This window comes from Agelaius phoeniceus, chromosome 4 (assembly GCF_051311805.1).
Source record: "Agelaius phoeniceus isolate bAgePho1 chromosome 4, bAgePho1.hap1, whole genome shotgun sequence".
Lineage (NCBI taxonomy): Eukaryota > Metazoa > Chordata > Aves > Passeriformes > Icteridae > Agelaius > Agelaius phoeniceus.
In genome coordinates, this window is record NC_135268.1 from 16381459 (window position 1) to 16400570 (window position 19112).

Sequence of the window (19112 nt, forward strand, 5' to 3'; positions counted from 1 at the left end):
TCCGAGATAATGAATCTTACTAAAAGCCTGTCTCAGGAAATACCATTTACCTCTAAAGCTTCTCTCCTGATGCCAAAAAAGGAAAATTCAAAATGTCCTGTAAGTTTAATCACCTTTTGTTATCAGTGAAAAGGTTGGCAGTTGGTTTGCTTATGTACTGGGCAGATAGGAGCCACTTCATAAGTGTTTGTCTGATATGTGTAAATCTTAGGGATGGCTTCCAGTGGTACAGTTACTTTTAACCCCTTGACTGCCATTTCCACCATTTGCCTTTTGTGAGGGGACAGTGAGGTATTAAAAGAATAGCAATACTTTGCTCTGTGTAATTTTAAGTATTAGCTGTGATGTAAGCAGTGCTGTAAGTTAATACATTTCTGTATTGTGGGAAATATTACATTTGTGAAAACATTTAAAATAGCTCTTTTCTGTAGAGGGTCATGTTTTCAGACTTCAGAAAATACTGTATCTTGGTTTTTAACTGTTATGCTCAGCCAAAAGTATGTGCTGAAAAATAGCATTTCAAACACTTCCTGTGTCTAGGTTATTAGTATAAAAGGGATGTGTCACTCTTTCCCCCAGCTTGTTTGTTCCTAGAGGATGTGCTCTCGTAACATCACAGTTCCCACACCAAATGTCAAAATTCTTATGCCTGAGGATTTTATGAATCTTGTTTGAAAAACTCAAACTTTTGACGTCATGTTGACATTTAAAACCAAATAGCACTAAACTTCGAAAGATGAAAAAAAGTTGATACAATTCATATACTGGTATTTAATAATGTTACTTTAAAAATCTACTTCAGTAGATTTTTACATTACAAAAAGTACATTAGGAAGTTGATTTATGAAGAAGAAGGGAATGCTTTTGATTTTTTTCCCTCTGCCCCAACACAGCTGCATACAGAATTTGCTAGTTTAGATTATGCTGCTGGTTTCTGGGCCACAATCCGACCTCACTCTTGGACGCTGTGTTGTGTTGATTAACTTGTTTCCTCCTCCTCATTAGCCTCCTCTCCTCCCTGAGAAGGGGCTGCAGTCTCCTGCATAGCTGCACTTTCCTTGGGGGCAGAATTTCCCCCTCTGGGAGCAAAGCTTTTGCCAGCAGAAAACCGGGAAACAATATGACTGATATTTGAGGAGTGTGCACTGAGGGCAAATGTAATTACTGCTCCTTCTGCAGAGCAAAGGATTACAAATACATGGAGACAATTATCTTTTCCATGGCAAATTCCTCCAAGTCAGCCTGGAATCACGTTGGCTGGGCAGCACAACAAAATGTGTACTACGTGAATCCATTCCATGTTTACAAGGAAAACTTTGTGTCCTACCAGTGTTCCAGGCTCCATGAGCATTGCCTGTTGGTCAGGAAAATACATTAAAGGTCTGTGTCACAGCCCTGACCAATACTTCACTTCTGGATGAGGAGTTGGCCTTGTGGAGTTAGAAAACCTACTCTGAAATGTCTGTAAATGATTAATTGAGGAATCTGAGTTTCACAAAGCTTACATCAATGCACAAAAATGGGTTGATTGAAGAGAAGTAGACATTCTTTTGTTTGTCTTGAAAACCCACATGGAACTGGTTTTCTACAGGAAATGTGCATTTTAAACAAGTTTCCTAGTGCGCTCGGCCTCTTGGGAATCATGGTCTAGCATGAATATTTTAAATCTTTCAAAGATAGCTTTAAACATGAATAAAGCTCCTATTAAAAACAGAAGTTAATAACAAATCCTTCCTGAAGTTTAGTAATTGTTTATTGTGGTGTTTGTGGTAGTAAATACTATAGTTAAGGTTAAAATGGTATTTCCACTGTAATCTTATGTTTGTACTTGCTTGCAATACATTGAAACACAAAGCTCTCCATTTTGACTGACACATCCAACATTTACTCTAAACTTGGACATAACTGCTGGTTTGTTTCCTTAAAAATCAAACTGCTGTGGGAAGATTGGCACTTCTGAATTATACTGAGCAAGTAAGAGTTACTACTTCCTGCTAGGAAAACAAACCAAGCTATTCTACTTAGAACATTAAGAACAGAACAGTAATCATTAAAGTCAGCATGCCTATAGAAGACCTGAACTATAATGTTTTTGAGAAAAGGGAAAACTATTCTTTTTCTTGGGGAAAAAGGAAGTGAAGGTTGTCCAGGCACATTTGAGGAGAAAAACAGCCATTAGAGAGGGAAATTTTGCTGCAGTGTGTAATTCATAAATCACAGTCTTATAACTACAGTATCTACCAACATATAGGCTGTGGAGTCAAGAAACAAAAATACAATAAACTCTGGGAAATTCCACTCCATCTTTACCTGCATTAATTAGTTGTGTTAGGGAATTCCTTTTGTCTTCTCTTTCAATTATCTCATGCTCTTTTGGCCATCCCTATAGTCTGTGTAACCCTACCACAGTTGGGGGTGTTCCTCTGAAAAAATAATCATCCACGCTTTTTATTTTCTATAATTCCTAGCTCCACTTTACCTTACCCTTCCCAATTCTAAGCCAAGTTCTGTTCTGGTCCAATAAAAGGAGAAGCACCAGGCATTCAAAAAAGAGAAACTTACACTGTATTATGAAAAATTCTAGTCCAGAAAAAAATACCGAGTTTTTCTCAAGACTGAAGACCTGGTGCTATCTGCCTTCTCTGCAACAGACCAGAATATTACTCTCTCTTTTTCATTACTGGATGAATGGTACCTGACCTTTCACTGTATTCAGAAATTTTAAAAAATTAAGATATTTTCTCATTGCAAGGCCATGTGGAAAACCACTATGCCCCTATGCAGTAATCTATTGATTCTGCAGTGACTTCTCACCTGAGCTGCTTTGCAGAAGTTGATGTGGGTATTGACAGCTGTTAATCTGCAGAAACACAGAGGGTGAGGGGTAGGAAATGTGCCAAAGCAGCCTGGTGTGTCTCAGGCACTCCTCTTGCTCTTGAGCTGCTGCATCTAATGGCAGCTAACACTGCACAAGCACCTAGCTGGAGGTGTGGAACTGTCAGCTTTGTAGTCATGATTCCTTGTAAACTAAAGGATTATTTTTTATTTGACTTTAATGCATGTAGCATGGCCCCACCCTTTTCTTTGTGTGCCAAGAGAGCTGACTACTGCATACAGAAGGATGACTAATCATGGTAAAACATGTGTTTTGACATTTACAAGCTCCAAGGTGTTGTACCTTGAAATTCAAAACTTTTCAAGGCTCTGGCTACCCTGATACATCTCTTGACTGTACTTTTAGCAGGTGTGAATTGCAAATGTCTGTAGTAAGAATCTTCAGTAGCAAAGAAATGAAAATGCAGTAAAACCCCATTTAATCTCTCTGGCTGAAAGCAGAGACAAGTCACTGTGAACATAGGATCTTCTTTGCACCAATACACATTTTGCAGTTTAATGCATGAATAAACTCTATTATCATCCAGTATCTTAATTGTCTAACCCACGTACTGTGGGTTCCAAGAAAGAGAAGACAGGATGCTACTTACCAACATGAAATCATTTGTAGGTTTGAGCATGCAGGTAACATAACTTGCATCCTTGTATTTAAAAGGTACCACGGCAAAGCCAATTGCTTCTGGGATGGCCAGTATGAAGGACAGAAGCCAAATGGAGAAAATTTCAATAGCAGTGATCATGGGGATTCCAATCCCCTGAACACGGCTCCAGGACGCAACTGCTCTGTACCTGAAAGAGACAGGTGTTACTTTCCAGACTGTGGTTTCCTTCTTAAAACTTCATGGTTCAGTGTCCTAGGGCAAGTGAATTCCTAAAGCTGACATCTGAGACTTGTATTAGTTGTTTTTTTCTGCCTATTCCAGGGCCTCTGCCAGCTATCAACTTACCTGGGCCATAGCAGGGCACATCGAGGGGTGGAGAGCAGAGAGCTGGCTGCTCCTGTTCTGCTTGTGTGTGGGATTGTGTGGAATTCTGCTGGGTGGACTGCACTAATGATCTCTAATCAAAGTAGGCAAGGTTTGTGAGGACAGACTATATCTTTCACTAAATAACTGCCATAACAGAGGGAAAAAAGCTTCCAGGCACACAGCCATTCTAACAGATACAAAGCATCCATCTGCTCCAGCTACCTCAGCTGTAGCAGCCATGCTACCCAAAGCTTTCAGCTTCCAGGCAATGAAACACGAGGAAAATACTCTTGATGAAGTGTAAATGCATTTGTTCTGTTTATACTGTTCAATGAACTGAGAGGATATTTCTTCTCTAGTTGTCTCTCAGTTTTCAATGAACTTGAAGAAATTTATTAACCTTGAGACCTCAATCTCTCTGTCAGCTCTGGTTAGAAGGTTGTAAAATTATTCAAAGACAGATACAAAGTGCAATCCAGTCCATAAACTAAATTTTCAGTAGTAGATTTAACTGTTGTCCTACAATTACTGCAGTAAACTACTTGCTTAGGATTTACAACAATTTAGCAAAGACAGAATCAGTGGAAAGAACCAATATTATTTTTGATCTTGTAATAATCTGAAATTCATTCTGGAGAGCCCTCTGTCATTAATGAAGTAACAGCTTCTGAACTGTTAATGATGTAACTGTTCTGAACTTATTTTTCTTCCTTAAAATAATAGCACCTTCCTGTTTGGAATGACAGTGCTGCATGGATATATCGTGGCATCCACTGATGATTAAATAGTCTTCTTTGGTTGAGGATAAAAAAAGTCAAGAAAGGTTGTTTGTTTGCTTAAAAGAAGTCATATTAAGAAGGGAAATACTGGATTTGGAATTTTTGAGATCACAGAATGAACTAGGTTGGAAAAGACATTTTGAGATCATCAAGTCCAACCAAGATGGAAGGAATGAGGAGCTTCCAATGAGAAAAATTTTTTGAGGGCTACAGGACCTAGGCTACAGAGATCAGGAAAAATTGGTTATTGAAAGGCTTTCTAAGCCCTCCTTTAACCAATACAGTAACACTGGATTCACACACAAATAATTTCTTCTGATTTCTTGTATCACAGCCTCTTTTTAGTTTGGAAGTGTGCTTATTAACTAGATGGAAGACTTGGGAATTCCATCCCCTGTGGCCTCAGTGTTGGGGGAATGACAATGCCTGAATGCAAATCCAGGCTTGAGCCCCTCACAAAAACTTCAGCAAGCAGTTACCCAATATCTGACACTGGGAAGTGCCAGGGCCTGCCATCACCCCTGCAGAAAACAGACTGGAAAGCTTTGCCTTCATATCTACAGCAGTGTCCTGCACAGCACAGTCACAGGTGAACTACAGACAGGCTCTCAGAGCATCATTTCTATAGAAATGTGGGTAGAAATACTTCCAGCATAAAAAAGCAAACTACAGCTTGGAATTGCACATTAAAAATAAAAACATCATCTAAAGGCATCCTTTTCTTCCAAGAATGGGGAAAAGGGGAGGAGGTCTCTGAGATTAGAATTCTGAGACTATGGAAACGAATTATACTGGGAGAACTAAAAAAGAAATATCCAGTATCGTATCTTCTCACAAATATTCATATTAAAATCCAAATTTAATTTTAAGTAATTTTTCATCCTGTCATATTTCTTTTTGCCAAATATAAAGTTCTGGCTTTCATCACCAAATGGAATATTCATTGAAACTTAACCTTTCACACAAATGCTCAAGTATTTGTGAACTTTGGAAATTTAACAATCAATTCAAAATTTACTTTCTACAGACTGGCAATTTTACAATCATTTCTGTCAGCTGCACAAGGTACTATCCCATCCTTGACTGACTGGTGCTCTTAGAAAAGGGGCTTGTACACTGTATATATTTTTCAAGTAGCAAATGTAAAGCTTGTTTTATGTTACCTCTGTAAATATAAGAGTAACAAACAATGAATTGCAAATTGTGAATCCAGTTATTTGCTTTCTTGCATTTTTGTACCTGTTCTTTTGAGTTACATCTGTTTTGCACATGAGGAGATCACTATGCACAGCAGTAAGGATTTGGGTCCTGTATGTATTTTACTGATTTTTTTTCCCAGTTTAAAATTCAAATAATTCACAAATAAGGAGTTGTTAGCTGAATAATTTTATGAATATTTTCAGCTAAAACATAAGAAGTTCAGTAATTAGATCAGAGTTTGCTGAATGCATATTAAGCTGCAATTACTTGGTCTCTTTACTCACTGCTGTAGGAGTGATTTGAAAAATAGTGGTAGTAATAATAATTTTAGTAGTAATAACTTTTCAGGTGGGTGTTCTGTGGGTTATGTAATATAGAGGATCTTTGTCTAGCCACAAACCTCCCACAATCAAGAGTGAGAAAGTACTGCAGGGTTTATTTCCCTCATACTTGGAAAACATAGGATGTCTGCCAGGGACCTGACATAAAATACATGCATAATGCATTGCATTTAATTCCTCACTCTAAAATCTGTGTGAGATTTGGCTAGCTTTCCTTTTGTTCTGTTTATTTCCCTCTTGTCTCAAATCATGTCTAAAATGTTCGCTTTTTTTCCAGGTCACTTCCTGTCCTCTGCTTGATGTTGTGGCTCCTCTTCTCTCTCCCTTTTTCATTTTCAGCTGCTCATGCATGTGCTGTCAACTTGTACACATACACACAATTAAATATTTTGCACTCCTATCCAGTTATAACACGCTTAAAGCATTTCTTTCAGAAGGACATCTTGTCTGGATCTGAGAACATCAGTGGGTGCTTTTGTTCCCCTATTCCTTTTAACTCAGATCAGAAATTAGGTGTTAATTAGAAAACTAGGTGTTCAAATGTGCCCTGTAATATAACAAATTCTGTGAGTATCATCAGCCCTTTGTAAGAGTGAAAAGCAATGCAGGAAACATAAAGGACAGGATCAAGCATGTATGAAGCAGCCACTGTCAAGATGAGTGCCAGGACAGTTCCTAAATGTCCCTGCTGTTGCTGATACTGAACTGTTCTGCTCTGTTATTAGCAACCACAGCTGTTCTTCATTTTATGCAACTGTCTTAATACAATAAAGCTCTTGGGGTTTTCTTTTAGTGGCAAAATCTTGACTTGTCTCATACACTTACTGTGAGTTGGTCCAGATAAAAATATCTACTTTAGGATTATTGTTCTTTGCACTGTGCTATGCAGAGGAGGCAAGAAGAGAGTGTATACACGTGAAGTGAGATCCAGATCTTCACTTTTCTACTTCAACCCATTTCTTCGTCAAAATCATTATGCCCAAGACATAAGCAAGCGTAAAAACTCAGGCAGGGAAATATCTTCCCTCTCAGTCACACTCAGGCACTGTTTAGAAAAAGAGTCACACTATCGTCACCATCGTGACCTAGAGTTTAAAAATGCCTGGGGGGCATCTGAGGCAACTTCGAAGTGAGCTTCCTCCGAAGTGTGAATGGCTGGCTTTCTGCCAGCCTCTTAAAACCCTCTCCACATGTGAGTGGCCATTGTTCCCCTTGGGCATGCACAGTTAAACCTTAATACACTGTCAGGGCAAGTCACTCCAGGGCTGTAGTAATGAGGGGAGTTTCACAATAGGATGTAGTTAGCACAGGGATTTTCCTGATAGGAAAAAAAGAATCCTGTTCTAACTTAAGGCTGTAGTCTGCAACAGGGATAGAGAGTCAACAACGACTGAAAATATGGAGCTCTGGATTCACTCTACCGACTGACTCCATCTTTTATGTGCCATAGAATGCAAATCCAGGTTTATATAGAGGCAGTATATAGAGGCCCAAAATAATTATAAACACGATAACTTCCAGGAGCTTTTTTAAAGCAAGAATTAACTTTCCCATAGACCAGAAACAGTCCAGCTGTGACAGCACACTATTTCATATTTACTCATTGTCCGTTCTAGAAAGCAGCCGTTAGCTAATGTGGAATTCTGTGCCCAACTTCCAGTGTCCAACCTAAGTTATTGAAGGTGCTCTGAGCTCTCATGGTTATTGAAGCTAGATTCAGTTCTTGTTTGCCAATATCAGAATCTGGCTCTATACATCTGTTTCCTAACACACATCCTCTGCAACCACTTACTAGAGCAGCAACAGATGATAAAGAATATGTCCTTGGCAAAGTGTCTAAGCTAAGGGAGGAAATTAAATAGTCTGAGTCTGATCCCATACCAGATTTTATACTCAAATGGAAACAGCATTTGGTAGTTGTGAGGATTAGCAAATCTGTCCTTGTAAAATATATATATATCTACAAAAAGGTAGCTTCAGCTGAGTTAGTTCCAATTTATAAAAATGTATATGACAGTGGAACTTCATCTAGTGAAACTGCAGTCGTCAGAATTTATCTAAAAAATTGTTTGTGCTTGATCTGTGATTTATTCCTTAGAGTGGTCCATGGGATTTTATTTAATGGTGGGCAGATATTGTTTGAGAAATAGAATTGGTTTTTTAGTTCTCAGACTTAAAAAATGGAAGTAGAACAGTTACGTGTATTACCTTTTTAAATTTTTTTAATTTCTTTTTTTATTTATGGCTTTGGCTAATGAGGTGCTAATGCAGTAAGGAACTGTATTTTAGGTATGGATACTACCAAGTGATTTATCCACTGCAGACCTTATACATTCACTTTTTCTGTAAAGCCAAACCAATATTAATTTTAAAGCATCCTTCTTTGCATCCCTGTACTAATACACATACTGCATTTTATTTAACAGTATTTCCTCTATTTAGAGGTACTGATATTTTGGAGTGGAACATGATCAAGTAACTCAAGACATAAAACCAACTTTTACAGAAGTCAAGTGTTCATCTGCTATTGCATGTTATGTATTAAGAAAAAATAGCAGAGGCATTAATTTTCAAACTACGTATGTCAAAGTATCAAAGCAAGTTTCCAACATATTTTTCAGTAAAGCTCTGTTGGTTTTGAAAGTTATCAGAATAAACCCTTGTTTATTGTCCATAGGCAGTGAGTTGAAAAGCTAATTTCTAAGCTTAAAAAGCTTTACCAGAGCTTTTAAATACCTTTAAAAAACATCTAAAGTTCATTAGCCCAAGGCCTTAATATTATACTTTGAGCCCCAAATGTGATGCTTGGCATTAGCCAGAATATAAAAGACCAGAATCTAAGTTATATCTGTATTGTAATCTGCCTGCTAAAAAGACCATGCTTAGGGCTCCCAGATTTAGGAAGTCTGCACGTGCAAGAACAGTGGCAAAAGAGTAAAACATACCGTACCTGTCCACACTAAGGGCACACAGGTTAAGGACTGTGATTCCCACTGATGCCTTCTGGATAAAGGGAAGGAATTTGCAAAGAAACTGTCCAAATTCTGTATTTCCAAAAGGCCACTTCTGAGCGAGGAGCTAAAGAGAAGATACAAAATAATCAGAATATTTGAACAGTAACCTAGCAAGTATGCCACAATTGTAGTTATTTCCTGTCTTAGACACAGCCAATGTAACCTTGAATTCTCCATAACTCAAGCATATCCTTGGTACTGAGTGGATCTGGGAACTAACTGCTACTGTGGAAGCAGAGAAGTTGGAAGTTTACATAAAATGTTGACCTCGTGGTGTCGCAATACTAAATTGCATTGTTGAAATTTCTTTTTTATTATTGTGAACCTGCCAGCAGTACTGAATAATGAAAATCCAACTCAAGCCTGTCACAAATGGTTGTGATTGCCGTGTCCCAGAACCAGGCAGTCACAACATAACTCGGGGTCCATAATGAAATACCTCAGAGCCAAGTCCTGGTGCTGCACGCAAGTAGATTCTTGTCATCATAAATGTACCATTGTGTAACTCATGGCAACATCCAGTGCCAGACTCTGAGGAGTGTGAAGAAAACACTGTGCAGGCATAATTTGTTCCATATCGCATTTTAAAGGACAACCGTGCAAACGCGTGGGCTGTGCTTCAAGGCAGCAGAGAGGCATCCATTGGAAAGATGTGAGTGACTGAGGCTTAGAGCAGTATTTCCAAGGAGGCATTTGCATAATAAATATTAGTACAGTGATTCATGGGCACAGTTGTGAAGAATTAGCAAATAAGTAGTAATATTTCTAGCTATAACTGTTAAAGCTTTGAACTTGTATTGGAACCGGGCTTTGATAGCAATTGTACACACAAAATACAGGACACATAATTATTCAGGATAATCAAATCACCCTTCACATGTACTAAAAGGAAACTGGCAGATTACATTCAATGTAAGTAAGTGTAATAAATGAAAAATTATTGTCCATACAAAGCACTGAGCCCTAATTTAGCTATTTTAACTCAAGTAAGGGATATTTCAGCCCTCATGAATAGTTCTATTGAAAAACAAAGTCACTAAACCTCCTCACTCTTGCAGTACCATTTTGTTCATCTTCTTCTCTAAGTCTCTGCTGCTGAGACTTAGCAGTAGGGTGTTCATGTTTTGAGAGTTAGCTTTGCAACCACAAGGACTAGAAATATTTTTTTAGTAGAAGCTTAGGTCCTGGAATACTTATCTGGTAAAAGTGGGTGTATTCTAGCTCTAGAATTAGAAAAACAAATTCTGGTTGTAACTCAGGACTATAGTATTCAAAGCAAACATTTTATTTCTATTTAAATTAGTGTTAAATTGAAGTATGCTAATAATCACTACCTTTAGCAATACAAATGTTAATTGTGGGAAGTTCAAATTCTGTCTTTACCTCAGTTAAAGAAGGTGTTACCTTTTTGGTTTTTCATAGCATGAGTTTTTCAGAGAACTTTGCTGTAGTGTATAGATTATCACAAAATTCTACCTTAGTAGGAACTAATCTTCTCCTCATAATCCTGATGTGGATTTTTTTGCACCCCCTCTGTTTTATATTCATTCATCACAATGCTGAGTTACTTGTGATTTTGTCCCCCAAATGATACCTGAAAAATGCTGGAAGCAGCTATGCACTCCACATTGCCTGTGTCTCTCTAGTGTTATATTAATGTTATTTGATTACTTGTATTTCAGGACAGATTTTAGCAACTCACAGTTTTCCGCCAGCTGGGTGGAAACTGTGGATCAAACTTATGTTTGCAAGCACCTTTGTTATGTTATCCCAGTTTAGGATAGTCACATTTGGTGAAAAGCAATCCCCTTTTTCTTAAAAGGCTAGGGATTGAGTTGCTAGGATTGATGATTTAACTACAGTCAGTACCTTCCGTAGCAAAAGCGATGAGTTTATATCTGCAAGCTCTTGATTAGCTCCTCAGATGCTATCTGTATTTATAGACTGAATGAAATATATTTAAAACTCCAGCAGAACTGTTTTCAAGATAAGTTTGCAATTGCGTAACAAATGTTTGCAGAGAATATTCTGCATTTTGCCTAGAACTCTCACATGAGATTTCAGTTTTTATCACAAAAAAAAAAAGTTGAAAAAAGAAGAGATTGATTACCCATAGTAATTCAACCATGTTGTAGTCACATGGAATTTCACCTTCAAACTCTTGGCTGGGTTTGGGTAAAATCAGAGTAGTTCTCAGGCTGGGAAGGCTAAATTATAAATGGCACTGCCATGGAAAAGCAGCTCTAGCAGACTTCTGTCAATTCCCTGTGCCAACCAGAGCCCCAAGACCCATTTATCATTACAGATCACACTTGAAAAGGCAACTGAAAGGCACCTATTCATTTCAGCCCCTGACTGTGGCTGTAGCTACACCAGAAACGAACAAGCACTTTGTAGTGACTGCGAAACTCTGCTACTACAAGGCAAATATTAGCTTCAAAAAGAAAAGGGTTGTACTTGAAAAAGGTTCACTAACTCATTACTCCTCATGGGGAAGCTTTATCATGCTTCCAGCATGTATGCTTCAACCCCACACCCCAGGAAGCTCTCCTTTTTTGAGATTAAAAGTATTTTATTCCTTTTGTTTCTTACACTTTCCACTAATTGAAGTAATCTCAGTACCAAACCATTAGACATTCTTTTCAAGTAGATTTTAATCAAAATCCCTGGGACCAGAATAAGGTTTTTTGATTTCAAGATTCACTTTGCAATCATTTCTGGGGGTGTACTCCATTATCACTCCACATCAGCTATGCATTCATTACTTCCCCTTGGATCAGGTGCCAGTTTTTTTCTTCTGTAGATATTTTTAGTCAGCAAATCTGATCCTGTCTTTAGTTTTATTAATTTTTGTATCAAAATAAGTCCATTTCCCTCTGTCCTGCCCTAGCATGGTAGGAAATTTCAGAAGGAAATAATACATCTATTTTGTATTACAAAAAATGAACCCAAGAATTTAATTTAATTAATCCTGATTTACTTAGGGGCAATACAAGAACTGGAACTACTGGCTTTGCTCTTTAAGTGCTTTTGCATATTTTAATATCCAAACAAAATGATTATAAAATTCTAGAAAATTACATTTCATCTCAAGGCTCTAGGATAGAAGAAATCAGACCGATTGCTCCTACTTGTGTCCCAGTTCTCTGAGTTGTGGAAGTGGATTGTGCTTTTGCAAACCCACTTACAAAATCTCTGAGGTTTCAAAATAAGACATGTGGCAAAGGAAACGCACTTTTCCCTTGTGCAGTTTGCAACTTAAGAGTATTTCATACTGTGGTGCAATTCCTGAGAAAAGAGTGTGGTCAACATGTATTTTTGCACTGAAATCAGAAATCAAGACTGCTCTTTAAAAACTCACAAAGTGACCAGACAGCCACAGCTTTCTTGAGCATCCTCCCTTCTCTGCTGCTTTATATGGCCTCTCTGCCCTGAGCTGCAGCTGAAGACAAACAAGACATCAGCACTGAGAACATTCCTTTGCAGTGATTTTTAAATGTCACTCCGTTGATTTTATTCTGCTGCTGCTGCTATTTTCCAACCCCCCTCAGTATGGTAGCTGATGTACAAAACATCAAGTCCCACTGTGCATCCCAAGCAATTTATATATAGTCTGAAAGAGAGAATGTTGTAACCCCAGCACATGAGTGCTGCCCAGAGCATGCTCATGTGCAGCCACAGTGTTTATCCCATGCCAGGCTGGTACTGTGTGTGTTTGCAGGCAGATGGTGGCCCTGGAGCTCAGCCCAAAATAGATGGGCTTGGTTGGGTGCTGGATTGGAGCTGGCTCTGAGCTGCTCTATTCAAACTCCTTCAGCTCAACAAGTGCATGTCAGGAGGGCTCCTCTCTCTGGCATGTGGCATTGAGGATGGCAGTAAAGGTTTCCTACCTGCCTTTTCCTGCTCTGATTTCATCCTAGTGCTCTAGAGACTGCCTCTTCCTATATCCATGTGGGACCATTGTTGTGCTGACACACAAGATGTTTTTCCCAGAAACTGGACTGTGTTCCTTACAAGCAGCACTTGCCCTTAATGCTGCTGCCATCTAGGACACTCTCCTGAGTTTCATGGCATTTAAATGTTCCATGATACTGCTGGAACACAACCATGGAAGTCAGCTTCTATTCTGTCTTCAGGAAAAACAGAAATACCTTATTTATTCCACAACTGAAGTGACACTTGGGCAGTAATGGAGAAAGGGACCAAGCCAGCAGATTTCATCTGTATAGGTACAATCCAGTTGTGTAAGTGACCAACATCTCCTAACTGAGGAGCAGCAGTTACAAAAGCAGAGTAGTCTGTGGTGATTTTCTTTCCTTGCCACATAGCCCGGAATGAAAGATAAGGGAAATTCTTTTGGTTTTGTTACATCAGCACATTTGGTGTTGCTGGCTTTTTTTTTTCCATTTATTTTTTTTTTTAAGGCTAGTTTCCTCTAGGCAATAATGAGTTGTCTGGATAAAGCTTAAATTGTGTTCTACAATTACAAATACCCTTGTCTGATTCAAGGCATGGGCCAGACAAGGTATCTGGTGTTTTGGGTGGAATCCAGGTGATATCTGGCTCAGCACAGAAGTGTCTAAGTTCTGTACCACTGACTTGACTGCATTAAGTGACAAAAGATGATGGTTCTGACTGAAATGTCTCACCTATCTCTGATCTGTAAGACTGCTTAGTTAGGAATAAGGATGTATTGAGTCCTCAGCAGTGGTATTTTGATTGTGGTGACTGAACAGGACCCTTCTGTCCTCATAAAATATCATAGGGTAAGAATTCATTGTATGTTTTCAAGCATTTCCCTTCTTCCTAAAACCCATATTTACAGGAGAGAATTGCATTGCTGGACAAAGCTCATCCATTTCTTGCCTCACAAGTCACCTGTGCTCCACCACTTTGCAGGAAAGAGGGAGAGTTGTCAGGATGGAGAGGAACACAGTCTGTCTCTAAGTATTCCTTCCCACTGCTGAAGTGAAAAACCTCAGATTTTGAAAGGACAGTGACTAGAGGAAAACAAAGAGTAGAGGAAAACAAAGAACGAGGGTAGCCTTTATAATGCAGGGCATAAGATCAGTATGTATATATATATATATGTGTGTATATATATATATATATATGGTGAGGTGATTGTTCAAGCTTCTGCCAGCTTTGGGATAATTTGTTTATTTCCTTATACTTAGATTCACAGCCCCGACACGGTAGAGAAAACACACTGTATGTCTTCAACTCTTCTTTGCAGGAAATACATTCCTGATTTTGCTACAACCAAGAACTGTCTTTTTTCCACTTTGGGTGGATAAAAGACTGACTGGTTTTCTTCCTGGAAGGAAGAAAGGTTATGTGGGGATGCATGAGAACCATGAAAGACATTTTTTACTCTGAATTGCCCTGCCAGAGCTTTTTCTGCTATTTTGCTTGTCTTAGCCTGGCTGAGTAAAGGTGAATGTAGCAAAGGGTCTCATGCCATTCACTGAATGCCTACAGTGTTTTTCTCTTGCTTAGGCACTATGGAAGGGAATGTATAGTTTTTACACAAGGGAAAATAGATTATACTTCAAGAGATCCTGAAAAGTAAGGAAACAAATGCCCTGGTTTTGCAGCTGAACATTCTTTCTCAACTAACTGAAAGAAAAAGAAATCCTGTTTTAGGTTCTTGTTAAAACGCTTATATTTATTACAAAATTCTACTTAGCAGTAAAGCATTCCTAACAACCCTAGGCATCTCCCCTGTGGTATTTTTGCTGTTTACAAAGCAGGATTACTTTCCATGGTGTTGGCTATCTTCCCATCCTGTTAGGTAAACTGTTTCTCAAGCTGAGCTGCTCTTCTTCAGGGAAATGAGGCTGCAAGGTGTGCTTATGTGCCTGGTGATTTGTTGAAAGGAATTTTTTCAATCCCTGGGCATATTTCTTTTGTTATTCTTCCAGCTGTGTTTTCTTTTGTGCGTTGCTAAAAAGAGTGACAGGATTTCTAAGAAGTTACTGCAGAACCCATAAGCCCTGACTATGCACAATCAAAACAATTCCTTGTTATCTGTAGAGTTCAGCTGGTTGAGAAAGACAGAAAACACACTAAAATATTCTCTTAAACCTAATGTGTCTAAGTACTGTACACTATTTCAAATCCACAGGCCAGCAAGACAGGCATGAGATGAGGAGTTGAAGATGAGGGAGGAGCTGTGCATTGATGGGAACATATGTCCCACTCCCCAAAGAACAGCCATGAGTTAAAGGCAGAGTGGATCTTGAGCTAAGACCTAGAATATAAAATCTCTTCATTGGCTGCTACCCTGGTATGTACATTAAACACACTATGCTGGGGAGCTGAAGTTTGTAAATAGAACAGATTCCTGATGGATTTCTGTTCCCTGCTCCATTTTGGGAAATGTTTGCCTTCAGGACTCAGTGATCAATTCTTGTGCTACCTCTGGGTTTCTGCTGTGTTTGGTCACTACATGGAGACATACACCTGAATAAAAGGTCCTGTGTGGAGCAGGTTCTATGGATTTCTGCATCACACTGGGCTACCCATTCATTCCTTCTGGGAGTCCCTGGTAAGAATTTATTGAAAACCAGAATGTAGTTGTTCTGGGGAATTTCTCAGAATTTCCTACTTGTGTTGGTACTTCATTGAGAAATACACACTATACATATGAAAACTTCTGCCTTTAAAGAAGTGGCACTTTCCTAAGTGCCCTTACCTTTTTGTGTGCTGTTGGCTTGCTTTGGCATGAAAGGTGCTGCTTGTTCTATCAGCTACAAGACCAGTGCCAATGTGGTTAATTAGCATCTCCATGTAGGTATAATTGTTAATTCTGTTGGTGAAGGTATTCAGATATGCCAAATAATTTTTGATTTAGAAGGGATTGCTCTAAAACTTACACATGTGCTCTAATGCTGAAAAATGTCCATGACTAGAAATGCTTTAGCTGAGTCTTCCTTTACTGAAGACAGAATGGATGAACATGTTTGCTTGCTGTCAGGTACCTTCTATATTTAGATTTTTAATGTTCTGGGTGGACTACTCATATTTAGATAGGGTTGCAACTAAAGTAAGCATGAATACCAATTAACAAACCAAAAATCCCCCTGTTTTATTGAAGCAAACATCTCCTTGAGCTGTCTGAGCAGTGAACGCTTGATTTTTTTCCTGGGTAGATGTCTTCCACTTTATAACAGTAAAATTTTTAAGAAAATGCTATTAAAAAACAGGTAAAAAGCTACCTAATTTGCTTCATCTACTTTGTAAACTAATGGTTTAAAGAGTTAAGCATATTCTGATCTAAGGCAATGCAGTTTATGTCAGTCCTATGTAGGCCAGTTTCCAAGAAATAGAACTCATTTTTATGTTTTTCTCTGAAGGGCATAAAACTGGAAGCAGAGACAGCTCAGTCTTCCCAATAGCAGTTAAAATTTTGCCATTCTAAAGGTGAGAGCCTTGGTGCAGAGTGTATCAAGCTCCGTGAGCTCCATGAGGAAAGAACAGTGGACAGCAGTGTCTGTGGTGAGTACCTGCTGTTGTTCTGTTGCTCTGCTATGCTTCAGCCATGGGAGCACCAGCAGGAACAGCCATAAGGGTTTGCCAGAGCTCAGAGCAGCCAAGGCAACAGTGGTGCTGTGGCTATCCTGCTGCTGCCTTTGTACTGCCCATGTAAAGCCTTTATGGAAAGCAGCCCTCTAAGGAAGTTTTTTTGCCTTGCATCTGAATTTATTTGCTAAAAATGCACATGGCAGTGATGGGTAATGCAGGTGATCAGCAGCTTTCAGTTATGTGCTAATGCCACCTGATACAAGAAAAGGACCCCTTCTCTTCTTCAATGCCTTAACCTTACCTCTACAGCTGTGTAAAATATGAAACTTTTGTTTTCTGCTTGTCTTTTCCCTGCAGAGAAATAATTCTTACTGATATGAGGCTTTAGGCTTTGACATCCTGAATGTCTGAGAAAGGTATGTTTTGGGCAAAAAGGAGACTATTTGGCTCCTGGTGGTATAAAAATGTGATTGAAAATTAAATTGTCTTAGTTTGGTCTATTAAGGTTGGATTCATTACAGTCACCATTCCTGTAAAACTCAATTTATTAAGATTTTTACTGCTGATTTGATACTTCAAGTGGATATATTGTGGTAATTAAGTGTAGTGTGGCTTTCACATATCCAGAATATCTTCAAAGGACAGTAAATATTACTCACATTGCAATCCAATTAACAATAAGGGGAATCCACTATATAATTACAGTAACTGGGCAAAGTAAGGAGTGAGTTTTTGAGCCTACTATACCACAAAGAAAGGTTAAAAACATCAAACACCTGAGACCACATCTTTAGTTGGCATAAAATACATAATTACTTTTTTCCCAGCATCATATCTTTGTTAATTGTGTAAACACATAACAGAATAAAGGACTCAATTCTCCTGGGATCTTACATTGCCAATTATTAAAATTTTATGGCTGCTTCTTTCTAAGGGTTTGAAAAATTGGATTTGAGTACCAGTAGCATTACCTACTTCTCTTTTGAAAGTAGTATCAAAATAGTTAAGGCTACATTATGTTTCAGGAAAGTGATTATAATTATTTCTGATATTCAATTATAATTACAGATATTATACATTTTTCTATACAATTAATTAATTAATTAATTAATAATTAATTCCATATTTGTTATTTTAATATGCAGCTGAATGCTTGTTTACTCTGATTTCAGACCTGTTTTGTCCTAAAAATGAATATCTGACCTGAAAGTTATGAAGTGTTTGAAACCACTTATATGTAGGATATGAATATATGGTTCAACATGAGGCTGACTCTGAAACTAAAAGAATCTTTTTAAATTAGGTTCAGAAGGATATTACTTTCTAACAAATTACTTTCTAACAAAAATTACTTTCTAACAAATTACTTTCTAACAAAAATTAAAACACATGAATTTTTTTCCTTAAAAACCTATCACTTCAATTATCCCATAATGATATTTCCAGGGGCCACCTTTCACACTGTCACTCAACAAGAGGAGCTGAAAGGTGACACAGATTTTAGGATCCCTAGTGGTGCAAACAGGAATGGCATTTAACCAACTTTAAACCCAGCTCCCAATGTAAGTATCCACATTACTGAATGGTTCATATGAAAAATGGACGATAATAACTATTATTATTATTATTATTATTATTATTATTATTATTATTATTATTATTATTATTATTATTATTATTATTATTATTATTATTATTATTATTATTATTATTTAATTTCTTATCGGATGTACCAGAGCCCCCTTATAAAGCCATAAATGCTTCCCTGTGTAACAATTCTTGCAGCAGACCTCAGACAACAAGGTGGTTGTATGTGGTAATTTATAAGTAATTTATTCTGCAAGTTAAATAACTAAAAAATAACTAAAAGCTAGAATTAAGCTTTAAAGTTTATTTTAATTCTGCCTTCTTACATGTGGAAATTGAAAGACATTGGTGTCAAGGGCTTGCAGTTTTGTTCATAGCCTTTATTTATCCAATACTTCTCTGCAGCACAAAAATAATTTCTCATGTAGGCTAAGGAAATTTCATTCGTCAAATCAGAACCATAGTTCAGCTCGTCATGTAAGATAGACCTAGACAAATACACCTATGGAATTCTAGAGAAGTGACAGAAAAATAATAGAAAAAATATATTGCAAAATAGTCAAGAGAATATAAAAAAAAGTTTGTTGCTTTCAACTAAACTTCCAAAGAAGTTTTCAGAAGATCATCAAAGGGCAATTTTGAAAGGCATAATTAATTCCATATTTCCATTCCTCTTTGCAAAAAAGAAGCAGAGCTCTTGAAAGGTTAGAAAAAATTGTGAAATAAAAATTCTTGTTCTGTCTCAAACTTAGCTCTGAAAAAAACTCATGCCATTTTTCCTTAAAATGTACTATCAGATAT

The 19112-nt window shown here is 37.8% G+C and overlaps 1 protein-coding gene across 3 annotated transcripts in view; it reads right to left on the bottom strand.

Moving 5' to 3' along the window:
* The window catches only part of EDNRA (endothelin receptor type A), a 33238-nt gene that overhangs the window by 6274 nt on the left and 7852 nt on the right, over positions 1-19112 (bottom strand). For all 3 annotated transcript variants that reach the window (XM_054633003.2, XM_077176964.1, XM_077176966.1), the window contains exons 3-4: positions 9134-9261; positions 3486-3684 (exon numbers count right to left, since the gene is read on the bottom strand). In XM_054633003.2, the coding sequence (XP_054488978.1) occupies positions 3486-3684; positions 9134-9261 (327 nt within the window). The remainder of the gene's footprint in view (positions 1-3485; positions 3685-9133; positions 9262-19112) is intronic.